At 47.4% G+C, this 23,649-nt stretch overlaps 1 protein-coding gene across 1 annotated transcript in view; it reads right to left on the reverse strand.

Moving 5' to 3' along the window:
• Positions 1–12,194: 12,194 nt before the first annotated feature.
• The window catches only part of ANGPTL4 (angiopoietin like 4), a 30,047-nt gene continuing 18,592 nt past the window's right edge, over positions 12,195–23,649 (reverse strand). The window contains exons 4-7 of the mRNA XM_081895683.1: positions 19,480–19,593; positions 17,273–17,371; positions 16,212–16,487; positions 12,195–14,520 (exon numbers count right to left, since the gene is read on the reverse strand). Coding sequence (XP_081751809.1) covers positions 14,339–14,520; positions 16,212–16,487; positions 17,273–17,371; positions 19,480–19,593 — 671 coding nt within the window. The 3' untranslated portion in view covers positions 12,195–14,338. The remainder of the gene's footprint in view (positions 14,521–16,211; positions 16,488–17,272; positions 17,372–19,479; positions 19,594–23,649) is intronic.

Consider the following 23,649-nt stretch of genomic DNA (forward strand, 5'->3'; position numbering starts at 1 on the left):
GGCGGTTGGGGTTTGGCGGGGCTTCGGGGATGAGGGTTCAAAAAGGGAGGGGCTTTGCTGGAGCCGGAGGGGAAATGGCGCCTCCAGTTATTCCTCTGCCTTTTTCTTTTTGGGTGTGTGTACTGTATAAAATATTTCGATAATACACACACATATATATATACATACACAACACATACACACATACTGTATACCATATAAGCACATACATGGATATATAGATATGTATATGTATACACACACACACACATAAATATATATACACAACACATACACACATACTGTATACCCCATATATATATATATATATATATATATATATATATATATATATATATATATATATATATATGTATAGTGTGTGTGTATATATATGCACACACACATATAGATATATATAGATGTATACACACACACACATATATATGCACAACACATACATACTGTATACCCCATATATATATATATATATATATGCAGGTTTTGGTGTCCTCGGGTGTCTTCCCGTGTAAAAGTTGGGGTGTCTAGGCGACGTTTCGACGAGGTCTCACTCGTCATCTTCAGGCTGGTGCTTTCGGCTTCTTGTTACTGGAACAGAGCAGGATCTCAGTGTTTGAGTTCCTATAAATACTGTTGAGGGGGTGTGGTGTATAGCCTCCAATGTTCTGGGCAGAGAGGAAGTTCCCAGGCTAGTGTGCCTTTTCTTCTTTTGTTCCTTAATTACTTGAGGGATATCTTGAGTGATTTCTTGAGTGATATCCTGAGTACCACTTAGGTGGGTCATTAGGTGTGGATTAGTTGCTAAAGTCTTTGTGTCTTGACCTCTTGAACTTTGTGAAGAGTTTTTCTGAGAAGATGGCTGTACTGCACTTAGTTGTGCTCTGGCTTGGCTTCGTGTGTAGGGGCGAGCTGTGGTTTTGTGGCCTGTGTCAGCCAGATCTGTGTATGGATTGCAGGGGGGTGCAGCATCTCCAGAACCAAACGCCTGGCTGACAAAGACCACTTGACAACTGAGTTACAGAATCTCTCAAATGTGTTAATTGCCAATGGATACCAGCAAAACAGGGTTACGAAGCTAATCCAAAAAGAAACACCCCCCAAAAACCAAGACACAGAAGAAAACAATGGCATGGCCCTCCTTCCTTATATCAAGGGCACTACAGATAAAATTAGCAAAATCCTCCATAAACACAATATCAAAACAGCCTTTTGCACCAACCAAAAAATAGCCAATATCCTCAGAAACCCCAAGGATAAAATCCAGTTGGAAAACCAAGGGGTCTATGAAATACCCTGCAAAGTCTGCCCAGCCACGTACATTGGACAAACAAACAGACGAATAAATGCACGTATCGCAGAACACAAGAATGCCGTCAAAAAAGAAGAAAAAACTTCCTCTCTTTTCCAACACATGAAAGAAACAGGACACGAAATTAATTTTGCAGATTCCAAATTGCTCTTTAACATGGAACATCACCACAAGAGAATAATCATGGAAGCCATCGAGATAGAGAAACACCCTCACAACATGAACAAGCGTGACGACACATCCCGCTTGCCAGACATCTGGAAATTAGCCCTCCCCACAAAAACTGACACCAGATCCAGAGGCACACAGAACGCCATCACCAATCAACCACACCAGACCCAAACCCAGACCCTCTCCACAGATAAATTACAGACACCATCCAGTAGCCAAACCATGGTGGCACCTCCGGATGCTGCACCCCCCTGCAATCCGTACACAGATCTGGCTGACACAGGCCACAAAACCACAGCTCGCCCCTACACACGAAGCCAAGCCAGAGCACAACTAAGTGCAGTACAGCCATCTTCTCAGAAAAACTCTTCACAAAGTTCAAGAGGTCAAGACACAAAGACTTTAGCAACTAATCCACACCTAATGACCCACCTAAGTGGTACTCAGGATATCACTCAAGAAATCACTCAAGATATCCCTCAAGTAATTAAGGAACAAAAGAAGAAAAGGCACACTAGCCTGGGAACTTCCTCTCTGCCCAGAACATTGGAGGCTATACACCACACCCCCTCAACAGTATTTATAGGAACTCAAACACTGAGATCCTGCTCTGTTCCAGTAACAAGAAGCCGAAAGCACCAGCCTGAAGATGACGAGTGAGACCTCGTCGAAACGTCGCCTAGACACCCCAACTTTTACACGGGAAGACACCCGAGGACACCAAAACCTGCATATATATATATATATATATATATATATATATATATATATATATAGTGTGTGTGTGTATATATATGTATATATATATAAAAGCACACACATAGATATATAGATATATATTTGTATGCATACACACACACATATATATGCATACACACACACACACACACACACATATATATATATAGACACAACACATACATACTGTATACCCCATATATATATATAGCGTGTGTGTGTATATATATATATATATATATAAGCACACACATAGATATATAGATATAGATACGTATACACACACACACATATATATATATATACACAACACATACACATATACTGTATATCCCATATATATATCTATAGATATCTATAGTGTGTATATGTGTATACACACACACACACCCATATATATATATATATATATATATGCAGGTTTTGGTGTCCTCGGGTGTCTTCCCGTGTAAAAGTTGGGGTGTCTAGGCGACGTTTCGACGAGGTCTCACTCGTCATCTTCAGGCTGGTGCTTTCGGCTTCTTGTTACTGGAACAGAGCAGGATCTCAGTGTTTGAGTTCCTATAAATACTGTTGAGGGGGTGTGGTGTATAGCCTCCAATGTTCTGGGCAGAGAGGGAGTTCCCAGGCTAGTGTGCCTTTTCTTCTTTTGTTCCTTAATTACTTGAGGGATATCTTGAGTGATTTCTTGAGTGATATCCTGAGTACCACTTAGGTGGGTCATTAGGTGTGGATTAGTTGCTAAAGTCTTTGTGTCTTGACCTCTTGAACTTTGTGAAGAGTTTTTCTGAGAAGATGGCTGTACTGCACTTAGTTGTGCTCTGGCTTGGCTTCGTGTATAGGGGCGAGCTGTGGTTTTGTGGCTTGTGTCAGCCAGATCTGTGTAGGGATTGCAGGGGGGTGCAGCATCCGGAGGTGCCACCATGGTTTGGCTACTGGATGGTGTCTGTAATTTATCTGTGGAGAGGGTCTGGGTTTGGGTCTGGTGTGGTTGATTGGTGATGGCGTTCTGTGTGCCTCTGGATCTGGTGTCAGTTTTTGTGGGGAGGGCTAATTTCCAGATGTCTGGCAAGCGGGATGTGTCGTCACGCTTGTTCATGTTGTGAGGGTGTTTCTCTATCTCGATGGCTTCCATGATTATTCTCTTGTGGTGATGTTCCATGTTAAAGAGCAATTTGGAATCTGCAAAATTAATTTCGTGTCCTGTTTCTTTCATGTGTTGGAAAAGAGAGGAAGTTTTTTCTTCTTTTTTGACGGCATTCTTGTGTTCTGCGATACGTGCATTTATTCGTCTGTTTGTTTGTCCAATGTACGTGGCTGGGCAGACTTTGCAGGGTATTTCATAGACCCCTTGGTTTTCCAACTGGATTTTATCCTTGGGGTTTCTGAGGATATTGGCTATTTTTTGGTTGGTGCAAAAGGCTGTTTTGATATTGTGTTTATGGAGGATTTTGCTAATTTTATCTGTAGTGCCCTTGATATAAGGAAGGAGGGCCATGCCATTGTTTTCTTCTGTGTCTTGGACCTGACCAACCACTGCCTAACCAACACGTACTTCATCCACAATGGACAAAGATACAAACAGATAGAAGGAGCACCTATGGGATCACCCCTCTCACCGGTCATCGCAAACCTGTACATGGAACACTTTGAAACCAATGCTTTAGACAAGTCAGAACACAAACCCAAACTTTGGCTCAGACATGTTGACGACACCTTTGTAATTTGGCCACACGGGAAGGAAAAACTGGATAGCTTCCTCACACATCTCAACAGCCTACACCCCAAAATACAATTCACTATGGAAATAGAAGCCAACAACCAACTTCCCTTCCTTGACGTCCTAATCTACAAAAAACCTGATGGCTCCCTAGGACACACTATCTACCGGAAAAAAAACACACACCAACCGCTACTTACATGCACAATCACACCACCACCCTGCACAAATAAACTCCGTAGCCAAGACTCTCATCTCCAGAACCAAACGCCTGGCTGACAAAGACCACTTGACAACTGAGTTACAGAATCTCTCAAATGTGTTAATTGCCAATGGATACCAGCAAAACAGGGTTACGAAGCTAATCCAAAAAGAAACACCCCCCAAAAACCAAGACACAGAAGAAAACAATGGCATGGCCCTCCTTCCTTATATCAAGGGCACTACAGATAAAATTAGCAAAATCCTCCATAAACACAATATCAAAACAGCCTTTTGCACCAACCAAAAAATAGCCAATATCCTCAGAAACCCCAAGGATAAAATCCAGTTGGAAAACCAAGGGGTCTATGAAATACCCTGCAAAGTCTGCCCAGCCACGTACATTGGACAAACAAACAGACGAATAAATGCACGTATCGCAGAACACAAGAATGCCGTCAAAAAAGAAGAAAAAAACTTCCTCTCTTTTCCAACACATGAAAGAAACAGGACACGAAATTAATTTTGCAGATTCCAAATTGCTCTTTAACATGGAACATCACCACAAGAGAATAATCATGGAAGCCATCGAGATAGAGAAACACCCTCACAACATGAACAAACGTGACGACACATCCCGCTTGCCAGACATCTGGAAATTAGCCCTCCCCACAAAAACTGACACCAGATCCAGAGGCACACAGAACGCCATCACCAATCAACCACACCAGACCCAAACCCAGACCCTCTCCACAGATAAATTACAGACACCATCCAGTAGCCAAACCATGGTGGCACCTCCGGATGCTGCACCCCCCTGCAATCCCTACACAGATCTGGCTGACACAGGCCACAAAACCACAGCTCGCCCCTATACACGAAGCCAAGCCAGAGCACAACTAAATGCAGTACAGCCATCTTCTCAGAAAAACTCTTCACAAAGTTCAAGAGGTCAAGACACAAAGACTTTAGCAACTAATCCACACCTAATGACCCACCTAAGTGGTACTCAGGATATCACTCAAGAAATCACTCAAGATATCCCTCAAGTAATTAAGGAACAAAAGAAGAAAAGGCACACTAGCCTGGGAACTTCCTCTCTGCCCAGAACATTGGAGGCTATACACCACACCCCCTCAACAGTATTTATAGGAACTCAAACACTGAGATCCTGCTCTGTTCCAGTAACAAGAAGCCGAAAGCACCAGCCTGAAGATGACGAGTGAGACCTCGTCGAAACGTCGCCTAGACACCCCAACTTTTACACGGGAAGACACCCGAGGACACCAAAACCTGCATTCCTGTACCCGTGAAAATCTACGAAAGCATATATATATATATATATATATATAGAAAATTTCTCATGGCAAGTCTTCAGACAACCCTGCTAGCGATGTTAATTGCTTACAATAATCTTTCAGATATCGCATAAATTTACTCCAGTCCTTTTGGAATACTTGATCATGCTAGTTTCAGATTTTTCCCGTCAGCTTCGGGTTACAGACTCCTCTAACCCAGAAATAGTACCTTGGGTTAAGAACTTTGCTTCAGGATGAGAAAAGAAATTGTGGCGCGATGGCGCGGCAGTAGCAGGAGGCCCCATTAGCTAAAGTGGTGCTTCAGGTTAAGAACGGTTTCAGGTTAAGAACAGACCTCTGGAAAGAATTAAGTATGTAACCAGAGGTGCCACTGTACACTACAGGCTCCGGAATACCCCATAAGGGAAAGGGAGCAGTTTTTCTTATAACAGCATGATTAATCACTAGCACAGCCTGCAAGCCAGGAATAAGAAGCAAGCAGTTACGATAATAAGTGCTAATTCACACACACCACTTAAAAGCACTTTGGAGCTTTGCACTTTGCAACCTACGGATTGCTGCACTCCCAGGTGGCTGTCTAAGCAGAAGGGGGCACACTGCCAACGTAGCTGGCAATGCTTATATATCGCCCTGACCATTTTGCAAGAGGGCAGCAAAGATACATAGTATACAGTGGTACCTTGGTTCTCAAACGCCTTGGTGCTCAAACAACTTGGAACCCAAACACTGCAAACATGGAATTAAGTGTTCCGGTTTGCGAACATTTTTCGGAAGCCGAACATGCTCCGTTTTGAGTGTTACTCTTCTGTTTTGAGTGTTACGCTTTTACGCTTCCGTTTTGATTGCCACACTTCCATTTTGAGTGTTACGCTGAGGTCTGTCTGTTTTTGCTATTTATTTTGCGTTTTCGTTTTTGCGGCTTCTGTTTTTGTGACTGCGCGGAAACCAGGTCAGCTACTGATTGATTGATTGTGTGACTGCAGTACATTGTTTATTGCTTTCCTTTTATGGATCAATGGTCTCGTTAGATAGTAAAATTCATGTTAAATTGCTCTTTTAGGGGTTGTTTTTCAAAGTCGGGTACGGATTAATCCATTTTTCATTACTTTCTATGGGGAAGCCCGCCTTGGTTTTGGAACAATTTTGTTTTGGAACGGACCGCCAGAATGGATTAAGTCTGAGAACCAAGGTACCACTGTAAAGCTCAACATCAACAGTTTTTTGCAAAATGGATACCCTCGACAGAGATGTCCTTTCTCAATGCCACCAGGAGGAGCTCTAACATCTTTTAATTGACAGTTTCCAGATATTGTATAGCAGAGTTCCTTTAGCAATTCTTTTTAAAAAAGAAACACACAATTTGTTTTTCTTCTTTTTTCAAAATATAGTCCGGACTACCACATGGTCTGAGGGTGGTGCTGTGGGTTAAACCACAGAGCCTAGGACTTGCCGATCAGAAGGTTGGTGGTTCGAATCCCCGCAACAGGGTGAGCTCCCATTGCTCAGTCCCTGCTCCTGCCAACCTAGCAGTTCAAAAGCACGTCAAAGTGCAAGTAGATAAATAGGTACCACTCCGGCAGGAAGATAAACGGCGTTTCTGTGCGCTGCTCTGGTTCGCCAGAAGTGGCTTAGTCCTGCTGGCCACATGACCCGGAAGCTGTACGCCAGATCCCTCGGCCAATAAAGCAAGATGAGCCCAGAGTCGGTCATGACTGGACCTAATGATCAGGGGCCCCTTTACCTTTACCTTTACCACATGGTCTGAGGGACGGTGGACCGGCCCACGGCTAAAAAAGGTTGCTGACTCCTGCTCTAAGGAGTTAACTGTGTTGTGCCACAAGCAGGGGTTGTGGGCTTCTTCCATGACCATAAGAGTGTCCAATTCAAGGGCAGTAGGCTTATTTATTCATTATTTGTTAAGGAAAGGGGACACTTTCTCTTTCCGGGGTAGTTTGCCTTCCTTTCGTCCCCCATCCTGCACCCAGCTCTCGCCTGCGGCTCCTAGAAGCTGCTAGCATGTATCAGGGGCAAAACACCCAGGAAATGGCACCAATTGGTGGCCAATTGGTGCCAAAGAAGGACAGAACTTTTTTTATGTATGCTACAACAGCAGCAAGAATACTTATCGCAAAGTACTGGAACACAGAGGATTTACCCACTCTGGAAGAATGGCAGATGAAGATGATCGACTACATGGGATTGGCAGAAATGAATGGCAGAATCCGTGACCAGGGAGAAGAGTTGGCGGAAGAAGATTGGAAGAAATTCAAGGACTATTTACAGAAATATTGTAAAATTAATGAATGTTAGAATGATGTCGGATAGAAATTAAGTGGTTTCCAGCTGTAATGTTTTAAGTGATATGGGGGGGGAGGTATAGAAATAGGTTAAAACCTATCGATAAGGATTTGCTGAAATAACAATTTGAACTGGAATACAAAAAAGGGAGGTATGAGGAGGTCGGGGAAATATGTCAATGAAAAATAAGTATTGTGAATTTTACGTGTTTTTAACTATTTTGTTATTTTTTGTTATTTTTTCTTTTTGACTTTCTTTTATTGTATTAACTTTAAAAACTTTAATAAATGTTTTTTTAAAAAAAAAAAAAACACCCAGGAAATGGCTACACCTGGCTGGCTAAACTAGATGAGGGGAGCCGATGGGTCTCAAACCCTCCGTGAGTTCGGGGCTTCTCCTGCATGCGGAGACAGGCTCTGGTGGATGGAGTGGATGAGACCAAGAGTGGATCAAGAAAGCGGTTTCTCTCTCCCAATGACCTCAGATATCCCTCTGCAGTCAGGGAGGCAAAGTGGAAAAGCCTCCCCATTGTCTTTTCACTTGCAAATCCTGTCTTAAGGGCATATTTGTGGATGGACAGGGTGAGGCTATGACCTGGATTCAGGTCATAAATTCAGGAAATAAAGTATTAGCCATCACAAAAGAATGGCCAGGCTGCCCAGTGACCATTATCAGGCATCCAGGCAGGCAGGATTTGTGCTGTAGACTGCCTCCTTCTGTGATGTATGTATGATGCTTTGGGGTGGTGGTCTTGGGCTACAAGGTGGGCAATTTCAAGTGTCTATTATAAGGGCTTGGGGAAGGAGAATGGCGCTGTGGGTTAAACCACAGAGCCTAGGGCTTGCTGATCAGAAGGTTGGCGGTTCGAATCCCTGCGACGGGGTGAGCTCCCGTTGCTCGGTCCCTGCTCCTGCCCACCTAGCAGTTCGAAAGCACGTCAAGTGAAAGTAGATAAATAGGTACCGCTCCGGCGGGAAGGCCACATGACCCGGAAGCTGAACGCCAGCTCCCTCGCCAGTAAAGCGAGATGAGCGCCGCAACCCCAGAGTTGGTCACAACTGGACCTAATGGTCAGGGGTCCTTCTACCTTTATTATAAGGGCTTGCGCACCATTGTTCGGGGTTTTCCTCCCTCCTATGTGTGGTGAGTGGGGACCCTGTTGCAACAGTTCCTTGACTAAATATCAGGCTTACTAGCTGCTTTGCTTCTCAATATTCTCTGGTTGGCCTTTGTTATTTTCTCCTACTGACAGGGAACCCACTTAAGGACTGTATACACAGTGGCGTAGCGTGGGGAGTGCAGGGGGGGCCGGCCGCACCGGCCGCAACATCTGGGGGGGCGCTCGCAGCTCTCTGCCCCTACCTGGCTCACTCACTCTCTCTCACTGCAGTGCTGGCTGTGCGAATCCGATCAGAGCCGCCGGGTCGCTGCCCACTGTGGAGGGCGTGGGTGCCAGGCGTGCGGTGCGGAGACAGAGCGAGGGACTATCTGGGGGAGGGACAGTGCAGCGGCCGCCCAGCGCAGCGCTGAGCGCGGGAGAGAACCACGCCAGACCAGACCAGGCAGCAGCAGCAAGAAGCTGGCAGCGGCGGCAGGTTAGGGGTTAGGGGGCGCAAATTACTTGCCTTGCCCCGGGTGCTGACAACCCACGCTACACCTCTGTGTATACGTTACCTCCATAGGCCAATGGCCAATAGTGATTGGCTTCACAGCCCGCAGCTCCAAAAGTGAAAAAGTCCTGTGGTTTCCTCCTAAGACATAAAACCCAATCTCCTTCGAGGAGATTCCAATGTAAGTAGACTTTGAGAGATGAGAGGTGGCCAGGATGACATTTCCCAGCAACTCAAAAGGGTCTTTATCTGCTTTTTATCAGCTTTGTGTTTTGTATTCTTCCCTAGCAAAGAAACTCGGTTTAAAGTGCAATGTGGGAGTTTTCCCACCGCTGCCTTGAATCCGAAAATAACTTCTAGACCTGCTGTTTTTAGCTCTTGTTTTCAAAACAGTTTCTGGACTCCCCATTCCCACCCCCAACTTAAAGGAATTTTGGTGTGTGTGTCACTTTAACTGATTATACAGATCTGAGCTAAAGTAAAGAGTTTTTTCAGTTTCATAGAACCCAAGAAGAGTTGGAAGGGGCACCTGGGGATCATCCAACCGGCCGCAAGGCAGGAATCGTAACTAACAGTGGCGTAGCGTGGGTTGTCAGCACCCGGGGCAAGGCAAGTAATTTGCGCCCCCGAACCCCTAACCTGCCGCCGCTGCCAGCTTCTTCTTGCTGCTGCCTGGTCTGGTCTGGTGTGGTTCTCTCCCGCGCTCAGCGCTGCGCTGCGCGGCCGCTGCACTGTCCCTCCCCCAGATAGTCTCTCGCTCTCTCTCCGCACCGCACGCCTGGCACCCACCCCCTCCACAGTGGGCAGCGACCTGGCGGCTCGGATCGGATTTGCACAGCCAGCACTGCAGTGAGAGAGAGTGAGTGAGCCAGGTAGGGGCAGAGAGCTGCGAGTGCGAGCGCGCCCCCCCAGATGTTGTGCCCGGTGCGGCCGCCCCCCCTGCACCCCCCACGCTACGCCACTGGTAACTAAAGCATCCAGGTCGGATGTGTTATGTACTGAAGTTCTCACCCTGGCCACTAGGGGTATTGTGTACAGTGTATAGTTTTCACTCAGGTCAGTTAATTTAGGCAGGAAACCCTGGGGTGGTGGTGTTACAATGTTGATAGCAGGCCGGCTGAACTTTCAGTTCAGTTCAATTCCAGCTTACTATAAAGAACCACTTGGAGAAATCTCTGCGTCATCTGATTTGTCGCATTTGGTACCCAGGCTGAGACCCCACCTGCCCGCAGACTGTCTCGCCAGAGTGGTGCATGCTCTGGTTATCTCCTGCTTGAACTACTACAATGCGTTCTGTGTGGGGCTACCTTTGAAGGTGACCCAGAAACAGCAATTAATCCAGAATGCAGCAGCTAGACTGGGGACTGGGAGCGGCCGCCGAGACCATATAACACTGGTCTTGAAAGACCTACATTGGCTTCCAGTTCGTTTCCGAGCACAATTCAAAGTGTTGGTGCTGACCTTTAAAGCCCTAAATGGCCTCAGTCCAGTATATCTGAAGCAGCGTCTCCACCCCCATAGTTCAGCCCGGACACTGAGATCCAGTGCCGAGGGCCTTCTGGCGGTTCCCTCATTGCGAGAAGCAAAGTTACAGGGAACCAGGCAGAGGGCCTTCTCGGTGGTGGTGCCCACCCTGTGGAACGTCCTCCTACCAGATGTTAAAGAGAACAACAACTACCAGACTTTTAGAAGACATCTGAAGGCAGCCCTGTTTAGGGAAGCTTTTAATGTTTGATGTATCACAGTATTTTAATATTTTTTTGGAAGCCGCCCAGAGTGGCTGGGGAAGCCCAGCCAGATGGGCGGGGTATAAATAATTAAATTATTATTATTATTATTATTATTATTATTATTATTATTATTATTAATTTGTCAACCCACTACTTAATACTGGCAACGAGGATGGGATCGAATGGACGTCAGAGCACAGCCAGATTCGGACACTCACTGAGCTGAAACACTGAACAGAACCCAATTCAGAGCTGACCGTACTGGCTAGAGCACTGTGTTCCATCCATCGCCCTCCACTTCGGCATCAGAACCATGGCTTCACTCGTGACTCTATTGCCATTAGCCCCAGCCTCTGAATCATGGGACTCATCCCTCACTCGGTTCAGCTGCTTCCTCCAAGCAAACGAGCTGATGGAAGGGTCAGAGGAGCATAAAAGGTAAAGGTAAAGGGACCCCTGACCATTAGGTCCAGTTGTGGCCGACTCTGGGGTTGCGGCGCTCATCTTGCTTTACTGTCCGAGGGAGCCGGTGTACAGCTTCCGGGTCATGTGGCCAGCAGGACTAAGCCGCTTCTGGCGAACCAGAGCAGCGCACAGAAACGCCATTTACCTTCCTGCCGGAGCGGTACCTATTGATCTACTTGCACTTTGACAGTCTTTCGAACTGCTAGGTTGGCAGGAGCAGGGACCGAGCAACAGGAGCTCACCCTGTCGCAGGGATTCGAACCGCCGACCTTCTGATTGGCAAGTCCTAGGCTCTGTGATTTAACCCACAGCGCCACCCGCGTCCACAGAGGAGCATAAGTGGGGCTTATTCCTCAGCCGCTGCAGGCCAGAGGTCTTTGAGATGGCCCGAGTTTTTGTTGCGCCACTAGCAGTCCTGGCAGCGCTGCACCTGACCATCCGCTGAGTCCACTTGCGGCGGTTCCTTTGACAGCAGCGGAGCCAGGGAACTTGGGCTCAACGCCACATTTGGTCACAGCACAGTCGCAGCCAGAATTGGGCGAAACCTCCAAGGAAGGAGAGTCCCCCCCACCCCGCTCCATCACCACCCACAGGGCAAACCCACAGCCTTGCGTGGCAAGGAATCGCAACACAACCGGTTCACAGGTTTTATTAAAAAGACACTTCACTGACCAAAGAGTCACACATTTAAAGTATAAAAAGAGAGAGAAATTAAGAGCAGAAATCAACTCTCCCCCGCCCTCCCCTGTCTTACTGGTTCCTCTTCCAAGGCAACCTTTATAAGTTATAACCACAACCACTCACCGACGCTTCGTTTTAAAACCACAATAATAAAAAAAGAGAGAGACCAGGATAAAAGCACTCTTAAAACCAACACACCGACTAGCACAACTGCTATTATGTACAAGAAGAAGCAGCTAAACACTGGAGCAAACTTGAGTCAATATGACTTAAAAAAAACGGACGAGGAAGGAATGGGGAAGGGGCAGTTGGACACGACAGCAACCGGGGAGCCTGGCTGGACAGAGGTTTGTCCAGTTGTGTGTTCAGACCTTTAAACCTCCCCCTTAAATAAATTCAGACAAGACTCAAATTTTGGTTTGGTTTTTTGGTAGAATTTAGGCCACAACTTTATTGATTACAGTAAGTGACTGGTTGCATAGGCTCTGGTTCGACTAGCTCCCTCCCATGCTGGTAGCGCTGACCCAGAGCTCTATCATAGGTCAGCCAAGGGTGAACACCTGGATAAGTTGAAAGCCAGGAATGGGCTAACTCTGCCACCCAAATGTCCCCCTGGACTCAGGCACGGGCACAACCCCCTCTCAGGGGTTGACCAAACCACCGAGTCCCTGGTTTCCTTTAACGGAATACCCTTCACGTAGGGATGGCGAGAGCGTTCTCCCATCCCTATCACCTGAACCAGAGCCTATCCGCAACCTTACAAGTTGTGACGATTTGCTACGCGGCAGGGGAAACCCAAATGGCACCAGCCAATCAGCCAAGTGGGGAAAATTCCTGCCGTGCCCCTGTCCCAACGACAGACGACACACGGCGGCATAGCAAGGTCAAGCGCACAGCCCTAAAAGTAAGGAGAGGTGGGCGGATGTTCCGAATGCACGCGCCAAAAGAGGAAGCTTTGGGTCACGTGCATGGGCATAAACAGGTCCCCTTGATCCATTTAGCCTGTGTCCCATTGGCCTGATTAAATCCTGCATCGAGGGACCTACCAATTGGGTGTTGTGGCTATCCAATCAAACCCACCCACAACACAGGGTTTGGTTGCCAAGTCTCACCGCAACACGTGCCCTCTTTAAGGGAGGACCAGATTTTGCAACAGGAGCAACGCCTCCTCCTTGGGCGAGGGAGAGGAGGTGCCGCCCTGCCCGACTTTCTCCCCCAACCAGTGTCCCCCCAATGCCCTTCGCAGTGGCTCCATCCTTCTGAACCCTGTTCCAAGCGGTGAAGGACGGACCCAACCACAAGCTGCCACAAGGGACGCCTGCGGAGGGCGGTCCGATTTTCAGATGCCCCAAGCCTCAATCGCGACTACATATTTAATCAGCCAAGGATATGCTGTTTGTACGCACAATCTGGACAATCACCCGCGAGCCTATCCTTGCTCTATCCCCCCCACTTAAAAAATAAAATACCCAGTCTGTTGCTGAGAGCAGCGCCAGGCCTGGTAACCGTTTAAATTTCCCAGAATGCCCCAGAGAGATGCTACCGCAGGGGGCATTGTGGGAAATTCTCGGCAGCAGAGAGTCCTGTTGGCTACTGCCAGAAGCCCCTCCTTCTGTTTGGGACATTCCACAGGAGACAAAGGCTTTCCTCATCTTGAGGCGTTAGGAAGTGGGTATAAAGACACATGGACGACAGCACAAATCTCTGCCGGACGAGCAAGAACCCCAATTATATCACACAATGGCACCCGAGATACCCAAGATCTCATCAACAGCTAACACCAGGCCTCAAAGATGCTGAACTGCCCTTTCTTGCCAACGCCCAACATGCCCGTAAAATGAATCCTGATGCCCGTTCCTTTCCCACCCACCCAAGCGGCCCCCTGTGCCGCTCTGCCCAACGCGAAGACGACAGTTGTTGCTTTGCCCCCCTCCCACCCCAAAACTAAGTCTTGTAAAAGGAAGGCTTTCAACTGGAAGCCGATAGAGACACCCCACAAATCGTCCCGGACAGGAGCGACGGGCTGCAGCTGTATTTCGGCGACAGGCAAGAATATGGAGGGCCACCCAGACTCTCTCCTGCGACCTCCTGGAAATTTAGGACGGCAGGCCCATCTCCGCAGGCCGGATCTTCATAGTGGTGGACTTCAGAGGGTAATAGCGTCCTCTCCAAGTCTTCCAAAAGATGCCTTGTTTCCTCTCGTGCCTCTGGCGTGGGATGGAGCGGAAGTATTTTCCGTTCAGGTTCACGTGGCCACAACTGCTGAACCACCAGCCTCCTTTGGAGCAAAAAGAAAGAGCAAGAGCAGGCATCAGCCAAAGGCCTTTCCACAGAACAATGGATTTCATTACTTGGGAAATGCTTCAAAAATGGCAGTTCTTGAGCTCCAATCCTGAGCAGCACTGCGGCAAGGGAGTACGTCCCAATGAACACAGCGGGGTTTGCTTGCTTCCACGGCAAACATGCTTAGGTGTATCTGAAGATGTGTGCATGCACACAAAAGCTCATACAGTGGTACCTCGCAAGACGAATGCCTCACAAGACGAAAAACGCGCAAGACGAAAGAGTTTTCCGTTTTCTGAGTCGTTCCGCAAGACAAATTTCCCTATGGGCTTGCTTCGCAAGACAAAACGTCTTGCGAGTTCTTGCGAGTTTGTTTCCTTTTTCTTAAAGCCGCTAATAGCCGCTAAGCTATTATTTTAGAGTGTTGTTTATGCTGTACTTTTGTACTGTTTTACTGTTGTTAGCCGCCCTGAGCCCGGCTAAGGCTGGGGAGGGCGGGATATAAATAAAATTTATTATTATTATTAAGCCGCTAATAGCCACCAATAGCCGTGCTTCGCAAGACGAAAAAACCGCAAGACGAAGAGACTCGCGGAACGGATTAATTTCGTCTTGCGAGGGACCACTGTACCGGTAACAAACTTAGTTGGTCTCTAAGGTGCAACTGGAAGGAACTTTTTTATTTTGTTTCGGCTATGCTTAGGTTTGTGCGGCTAAAAGAATTTGGTGCTCGGAGTGTGATGGTATGAATCTGATTAGAAGCAAAAGGATGACGGTAATCAAGATTTGCATGTATATTTAAATCTGTATGTATTAAATTTTTGGAAAACCTTTTTAAATAAAATGAAATAAAGGAAGCAATCAAGAGTCCTTTTTGTTGGGGATAATTCAAGAGGGAAATTCCCAGGTGTCAAAAAGGACTATTTATGTATGCTGCAAGGGTGGTGCTGTGGGTTAAACCACAGAGCCTAGGACTTGCCAATCAGAAGGTCGGCAGTTCGAATTAGGTCCAGTCGCGGGCAACTCTGGGGTTGCGGCGCTCATCTCGCTTTACTGGCCAAGGGAGCCGGCGTACAGCTTCTGGGTCATGTGGCCAGCAGGACTAAGCTGCTTCTGGCGAACCAGAGCAGAGCACGGAAACGCCTTTTACCTTCCCGCCGGAGTGGTACCTATTGATCTACTTGCACTTTGACGTGCTTTCGAACTGCTAGGTTGGCAGGAGCCGGGACAGAGCAACGGGAGCTCACCCCTTTGCGGGGATTCGAACCGAATGGTTTAGTTCATTTTAAATATGCAGGGATGTATGGTATGCAAAATGAACCACAGAAAGATAAAACCTTTAAATAAAATAAAACAAAGGATACAATCAAGAGTCCTTTTAGTTGGGGATAGTGCAGACGGAAATTCCCAGGTGTCAAAAAGGGTTATGGAAAGAGAAGAAGGGAAGTCTTTGATATTTTAAGGCAGGCATAGGCAAACTCGGCCCTCCAGATGTTTTGGGACTACATCTCCCATAATCCCTGACCACTGGTCCTGTTAGCTAAGGATGATGGGAGTTGTAGTCCCAAAACATCTGGAGGGCCGAGTTTGCCTATGCCTGTTTGAAGGTGATTTAAATGGATATTTTAAAATGTTGAAGATTGAATAAAAATTATAGAAAAGGAAAAAATAAAAATCAGGACTGACCTGAGAGGTGTTTGGCGCAGTTGGCATCCCCCTTGAGGTCATGGTCCTGATCCCGCGTGGAAAAGGGCAGCTGTGGGAAGTCGCCCATGGCGTTCTCCAGCTGCCCAAGAATAGGGCCCAGGAGACTGAGTGTGTAAGCCGTGTCCTCTCCGCCCAGGCTGAAAAGGAACTGGATCCTCTCCGAGTTGCCCTCCCAGTCCTGAAGTTCGATCGAGAGGTGGAACCGCCCATCTTTCGTGATCTGGTGGACCTTTTCCAAGCCCAGCCAAAAGTCGCCTGAAAGAGAACGGCCAAAGAAACAAACAAACGAAAAAATAAATATCCTGTCAGGGCCCACCAGCAGAAGATATCAATCAATCAATCAATCAATCAATCAATCAATCTTCATTCCGGTCCAGAGACCCAACAAATCATTACAAAGCAATACACAATTCAGACAGCCTACCTCCAGGTTAAACAAGCATTTTGTTCAGAATATAGGGATTATTTGTTCTTGCAACCACCGATAAAAACTTTGCCACTGCTAATGTTCTAGCGTTTCTCCGGTCTTCCAATAGGAACCTGACATAGTGAGCCTCTGATTTTCCCGGGAAAGGTACTAGCAAAGGGTAGTATCAGTTCAGCCCTGGCTTGCTCATATTTTGTACAGTGCAACAAAATATGATTTATGGAATCGATGTCTTAAGCACACGAGCAAAGTCTGTCCTGGTAGGGAACTCCTCTCAACCGAGGGAGCCGGTGTACAGCTTCCAGGTCATGTGGCCAGCAGGACTGAGCCGCTTCTGGCGAACCAGAGCGGCGCACGGAAATGCCGTTTACCTTCCCGCCGGAGCGGTACCTATTTATCTACTTGCACCGGTGTGGTTTCGAACTGCTAGGTGGGCAGGAGCAGGGACCGAGCAACGGAAGCTCACTCCGTTGCGGGGATTCGAACCGCTGACCTTCTGATTGGCAAGTCCTAGGCTCTGTGGTTTAACCCACAGCACCACCCGTGTCCCTATATCCTACGCATGAGCAGGTAGCGATTTTAAAAGAGGGGGAAGCAAGCAGCAGAGACCTACCGCTCATATTCCCAAATCCATTTCTGTAGGGTTCCCACAGCTGGTCGAAATCAACAGAACCATCTAGACGTCTCTGGATCACCGTCCAGCCTCCACCATCTGCAAAATAAAAAGGAGGGGGAATTTCAATCAGCCTGCAGACATCTGGCTTGTGCCCCCTGCCTCCCTCACCCCACCAAAACACACCCACCGGTGTGTTGCTTTGATCTGTAATCTTTTCCATATGATTTTTGTGTGTGCAACATGTTTTAGTACCTTGAACACACACACACACAGTGAACCAGGACTGGGGAGAAAGACAGGCCCCGTAGTTACAAAAACATTTCGCCTCCCAGTTTGAGAAACACATTCAGCAGACTGGCCCTGATCATCAGACGCTGTCCATTCAGAGAAGAAGAGGAGGAGGAGTTTGGATTTGATAACCCGCTTTATCACTACCCGAAGGAGTCTCAAAGCGGCTAACATTCTCCTTTCCCTTCCTCCCCCACAACAAACACTCTGTGAGGTGAGTGGGGCTGAGAGACTTCAGAGAAGTGTGACTGGCCCAATGTCACCCAGCAGCTGCATGTGGAGGAGCGGGGAATCGAACCCTGTTCACCAGATTACGAGTCCACCGCTCTTAACCACTACACCACACTGGCTCTCTGAGTCACAGCCCTCGCAACCCAACCAAACCTCTACCTTTACCCTTCCAGACCAATCTGTGATCTCCAGGATCAGGTGATACCCGAACCCAAAGACATCCAACCAGCAAACCGGCAGGAATGGACCACAGAATCATAAAATTATACAGTTGGAAGTCGAACTCTCTGCAATGCAGGAATCTTTCGTCCAACGTGCGGCTCGAATCCACAACCATGAGAGGAAGCGTCTCACGCCCCACCAACTGACCTATCCCAGGATTTCGATTTGTCAACTTCAGTTTCTCATTTTCCAGAATAGTTGGATTTGGGGGCACTCCCACCACATGTGGAGGTATGTGCCTGTGGAGGTGCACCCTCTCCAGCATTTTGGTGAGGTTCCTGGGCGTATTAGCGCTAGTTTTCTTGGTGTTAGGTACCACCTGTAGGTGAATTTCAGAGTGAAGTTTATCATTTTCCCAATCTGAAATTTGCTCCTTCAGTTTTGCAATTTCTTCCTTTCTTTCTTTTTTAAGTTGTGAAAATTCATTGGCATCCGAGTGCAATTTCCCCCTGATTCAGCCAGGGGTCAGCAAACTTTTTCAGCAGGGGGCCGGCCCACTGTCCCTCAGACTTTGTGGGGGCTGGACTATATTTTTTTGGGGGGGATGATTGAATTCCTATGCCCCACAAATAACCCAGAGATGCATTCTAAATAAAAACACACATTCTACTCGTGTAAAAACACCAGGCAGGCCCCACAAATAACCCAGAGATGCATTTTAAATCAAAGGACACATTCTACTCATGTAAAAACATGCTGATTTCTGGACTGTCCGCAGGCCGGATTGAGAAGGCGATTGGGCTGGATCCGGCCCCTGGGCCTTAGTTTGCCTTCTTACGTACAGACATTTGTATGCAACTTTGCCTGATAAATGCATATTTTTTTGCAGGGCAATTTTCCTAACGCGACACACTGTGTATGTGTGTTATTTTCACTCACATATGCATTCCCATGCACACTTCTACCCAAGCACGTTAATTTTTGGACACAATACTTGGCTGGAGAATCGTGCTAGAAAACTCAGAACAGGGCAGGTTTTCAGAGGGCTGTGTTACGGTTCGCAGGCTGTTTTCTCAAGTGAGAACCAGGTTAAAAAGGTAAAGGGACCCCTGACCATTAGGTCCAGTCGTGACCGACTCTGGGGTTGTGGTGCTCATCTTGCTTTACTGGCCGAGGGAGCCGGCGTACAGCTTCCGGGTCATGTGGCCAGCAGGACTAAGCCGCTTCTGGCGAACCAGAGCTGCACACGAAAACGCCGTTTACCTTCCCGCCGGAGTGGTACCTATTGATCTACTTGCGCTTTGATGTGCTTTTGAACAGCTAGGTTGGCAGGAGCAGGGACCGAACAATGGGAGCTCACCCCGTCATTGCGGGGATTCAAACCACCAACCTTCTGATCGGCAAGTCCTAGGCTCTGTGGTTTAACCCACAGCGCCACCCGCATCCCAGAACCAGGTTAAGAAAACCTTAAATGCAAACTGTATCAAATTTCTCTCCCGCTTCTATAAACCTCGCATATTTACCTGGAGTCATGTCACAGAAGACTTCAAAGACCTGGGAGCCTGGGGGCTGGATCTGGAAAACACCGCTGGTTTGTTCCCCTTCCAGAAACAGCTGGTGACAGCTTGCTGGGAACTCTGCAGATTGAAGAAGCAGAAGCCATTTTAGCATCCTAGAACAAGCATTGATTTGATCGGCCTTATTAAAGTTTTGCCGTGAATACTGATTATTAACGCCGAGACCACATAACACCAGTCCTGAAAGACCTACATTGGCTCCCAGTAAGTTTCCGGGCACAATTCAAAGTGTTGGTGCTGACCTTGAAAGCCTTAAACGGCCTCGGCCCTGTATCCCTGAAGGAGCATCTCCACCCCCATTGTCCAGCCCGGACACCAGGGTACAGCTCTGAGGGCCTTCTGGCGATTCCCTCACTGCAAGAAGCGAGGTTACAGGGAACCAGGCAGAGGGCCTTCTCGGTGGTGGCACCCGCCCTGTGGATGTCAAGGAAATAAACAACTATCTGACTTTTAGAAGACATCTGAAGGCAGCCCTGTTTAGGGAAGCTTTTAATATGTGATGAATTATTATATTTTGCTGGAAGCCACCCAGAGCGGCTGGGGAAACCCAGCCAGATAGGCAAGGTAGAAATAATAAAATTATTTTATTAATTAATTAACTGCACAGCTATTTTCCTCCTCCTGCTTTGACCATGTTATTTTGAGGTTTGTGTGTTAACTGAAAATAATCTACGGGCTTTATCCAATATTAGTCAACGCTGAAATTAACAGACATGACTTGCTTGGGGTGTGCAGAGTGGCTGAGCAAACCCAGTCAGATGGGGGGGAGGGGGGTGTTTACAATTGAATTAATTAATTACTATTCCCAGCAACTTCAGTGGCTCTGCTCCACAGTTGACATAGCTACAGGCAGCCCACCATGCACAATACTATTATTTAATAAAAGTCAAGAATAATTTTCAGGATGATTTGCACAGTTGTATTTATGGAACATTGCACAAGACACTTCTTGGTGGTCTTGCAGATTTTGTTAACTAAATACAGACTTAAAAGGCAACAAAATAACAAGCCAACATCAAACTACAGGACTGAAAACAATGAATTAAGATCATTAGCTTGCACAACATTTTTACTGTGTCCTACTAAGAAGTAAGCCCTATTGAATCCAACAGCACCCTCTTTTTTCTTCTTCCAAATTTCTGTTTTAGAACTATCTATAATGTGGTTTTCGGAAAAAACCCCAAAGATCATGGCCACTGGTCCCATCACCTCCTGGCAAATAGAAGGGGAAGAAATGGAGGTAGTGAGAGATTTTACTTTCTTGGGCTCCATGATCACTGCAGATGGTGACAGCAGCCACAAAATTAAAAGACGCCTGCTTCTTGGGAGAAAAGCAATGACAAACCTAGACAGCATCTTAAAAAGCATAGACATCACCTTGCCGACAAAGGTCCGTATAGTTAAAGCTATGGTTTACCCAGTAGTGATGTATGGAAGTGAGAGCTGGACCATAAAGAAGGCTGATCGCCGAAGAATGGATGCTTTTGAATTCTGGTGCTGGAGGAGACTCTTGAGAATCTCATGGACTGCAAGAAGATCAAACCTCTCCATTCTGAAGAAAATTAGCCCTGAGTGCTCACTGGAAGGACAGATCCTGAAGCTGAGGCTCCAAGACTTTGGCCACCCCATGAGAAGAGAAGACTCCCTGGAAAAGACCCTGATGTTGGGAAAGATGGAGGGCGCAAGGAGAAGGGGACGACAGAGGACGAGATGGTGGGACAGTGTTCTCGAAGCGACCAGCATGAGTCTGACCAAACTGCGGGAGGCAGTGGAAGACAGGAGTGTCTGGCATGCTCTGGTCCAGGGGGTCACGAAGAGGCGGACACAACTAAACGACTAAACAACAACAATAATGTGGTTTTGCCGTCTCTCGCATTCCTGCGTTACTGTGTTTTATAGATTGCAAAATGTGAAGTGGTTTAGAAGCGCTCCTCAATAAATAAAGCCCTAACCGCTGGCCGTGTTGAGGGTCACAGATGTTCGCCATGCCTGCAGGCAAAAACTTCCACTGGTAGACTATTAACTTGCAGATGAATCCAATGTTTAAAAAGGGGGAGGAAAGAGGAATTGAGAGCCAGGCAGCAACCGCAACAGGACCCTGCGGGATCCGGCCCCCACGTGAACACGGAACGCCACTCGGACTTTGCCCAAGCTACCCTCAGCCAAATGTCAGCCTGACATTAACAACTGCAAGGCCGAAGTTGCAGACAGCAGCTGGCAGGCAGCAAAAGCATGGAGAGGGAACTGTGTTGCCAAAGCTTATCCCTCCCAGGAGAAGCCACAGCTGAATCCTGTTGGAAGCTACTCCCCATGCAGTTTGGAATTCTGTTAATCCTGACCCTAGATTTGCTACGCTTGCAGCTACATAATAAAGGGCAGAGAAACACTCTGCACATGCTCAGGGGCGGCCACGATGTCATGCCACAAGGCTCGGGTCTTACTGCCGTGGTTATTAAAAAGGAGCCCTGACCATTAGGTCCAGTCGTGACCGACTCTGGGGTTGCGGCGCTCATCTCACTTTATTGGCCAAGGGAGCCGGCGTACAGCTTCTGGGTCATGTGGCCAGCAGGACTAAGCCGCTTCTGGCGAACCAGAGCAGCGCACAGAAATGCCATTTACCTTACCTTCAAACTGCTAGGTTGGCAGGAGCAGGGACCGAGCAACGGGAGCTCACCCCGTCACGGGGATTCAAACCGCTGACCTTCTGATCAGCAAGTCCTAGGCTCTGTGGTTTAACCCACAGCGCCACCCATGTCCATGATTATTAGCCACACAAAAATGCGGGCAATGGAGGATACACAGTCGTACCTTGCTTCTCGGACAGAATGCATTCTGTTTGACTCCCGGAACTGTTCCAAAACCAAGGCGTGGCTTCCGATTGGCCGCAGAAACATCCTGCAGCCAATCGGAAGCCGCACCGGACGTTCAACTTCCGAAAACCATTTGAAAACTGGAACACTCACTTCCGGGTTTCGATCGTTTGGGAGCCAAGGCGTTTGAGATCCAAGGTACGACTGTACCTCTAAAAAGGAGGTGCTGGATGGGGTGGGAAACCAGTAAAGCACCACAGCTTTTCGCAGGAGGCATCAGAAGTATGAAAACATGGAATACGCAGCTTTTCCATACAGGGTTTGAACCTGGAACCCTGGCATTGTCAGCTCCTTGCTCTATCAACTGAGCTATCCAAGCTATGATTCCTCCAGACAGAATTCTTTTTATTACGTTCCCAGAATTTTGCATGTTAACTCCAAATCATAATATCTTTGTTTCAGAGATTGACCTCCCGCCAACATCTCCTCAGTGTTGTTATTCAAACCCTTTTCTACTGCATATCAATCTCTTATCCATCACAAAAGTCCCCCTGATCCAATTATACTATCGTTTTCCTTCCACTGCTCATATCTCAAATCTCAAACTCCTTTCACTGTACAGTGGTACCTCGGGTTACATACGCTTCAGGTTACAGACTCTGCTAACCCAGAAATAGTACCTCGGGTGAAGAACCTTGCTTCAGGATGGGAACGGATTGCATTCAACAACTGAGCCTTGACTGTACAGTGGTACTTTGGGTTAAGAACTTAATTCATTCTGGAGGTCTGTTCTTAACCTGAAACTGTTCTTAACCTGAACTACCGCTTTAGCTAATGGGGCCTCCCCCTGCCACCGCCGCACCACGATTTCTGTTCTCATCCTGAAGCAAAGTTCTTAACCCGAAGTACTATTTCTGGGTTAGTGGAGGCTGTAACCTGAAGCGTATGTAACCCGAGGTACCACTGCAGTTCACCTATTTACTCCAGTCTTCAAAGAATCTCTGACCCCGCTGGTTTCGAATCCTTCCTGTTAATTTATCTAATTCTGCGTAGTCCATCAACTTCAATCTTCCATTATTCGGTAAAGGTAAATGTAACGGGACCCCTGACCATTAGGTCCAGTCGTGGCCGACTCTGGGGTTGCGGCGCTCATCTTGCTTTACTGGCCGAGGGAGCCGGCGTACAGCTTCCAGGTCATGTGGCCAGCAGGACTAAGCCGCTTCTGGCTAACCAGAGCAGCACACAGAAACGCCGTTTACCTTCCCGCCAGAGTGGTACCTATTTATCTACTTGCACTTTGACGTCC

The sequence above is a fragment of the Podarcis melisellensis genome (genome assembly GCF_964234715.1).
Source record: "Podarcis melisellensis genome assembly, chromosome: 18".
NCBI lineage: Eukaryota > Metazoa > Chordata > Lepidosauria > Squamata > Lacertidae > Podarcis > Podarcis melisellensis.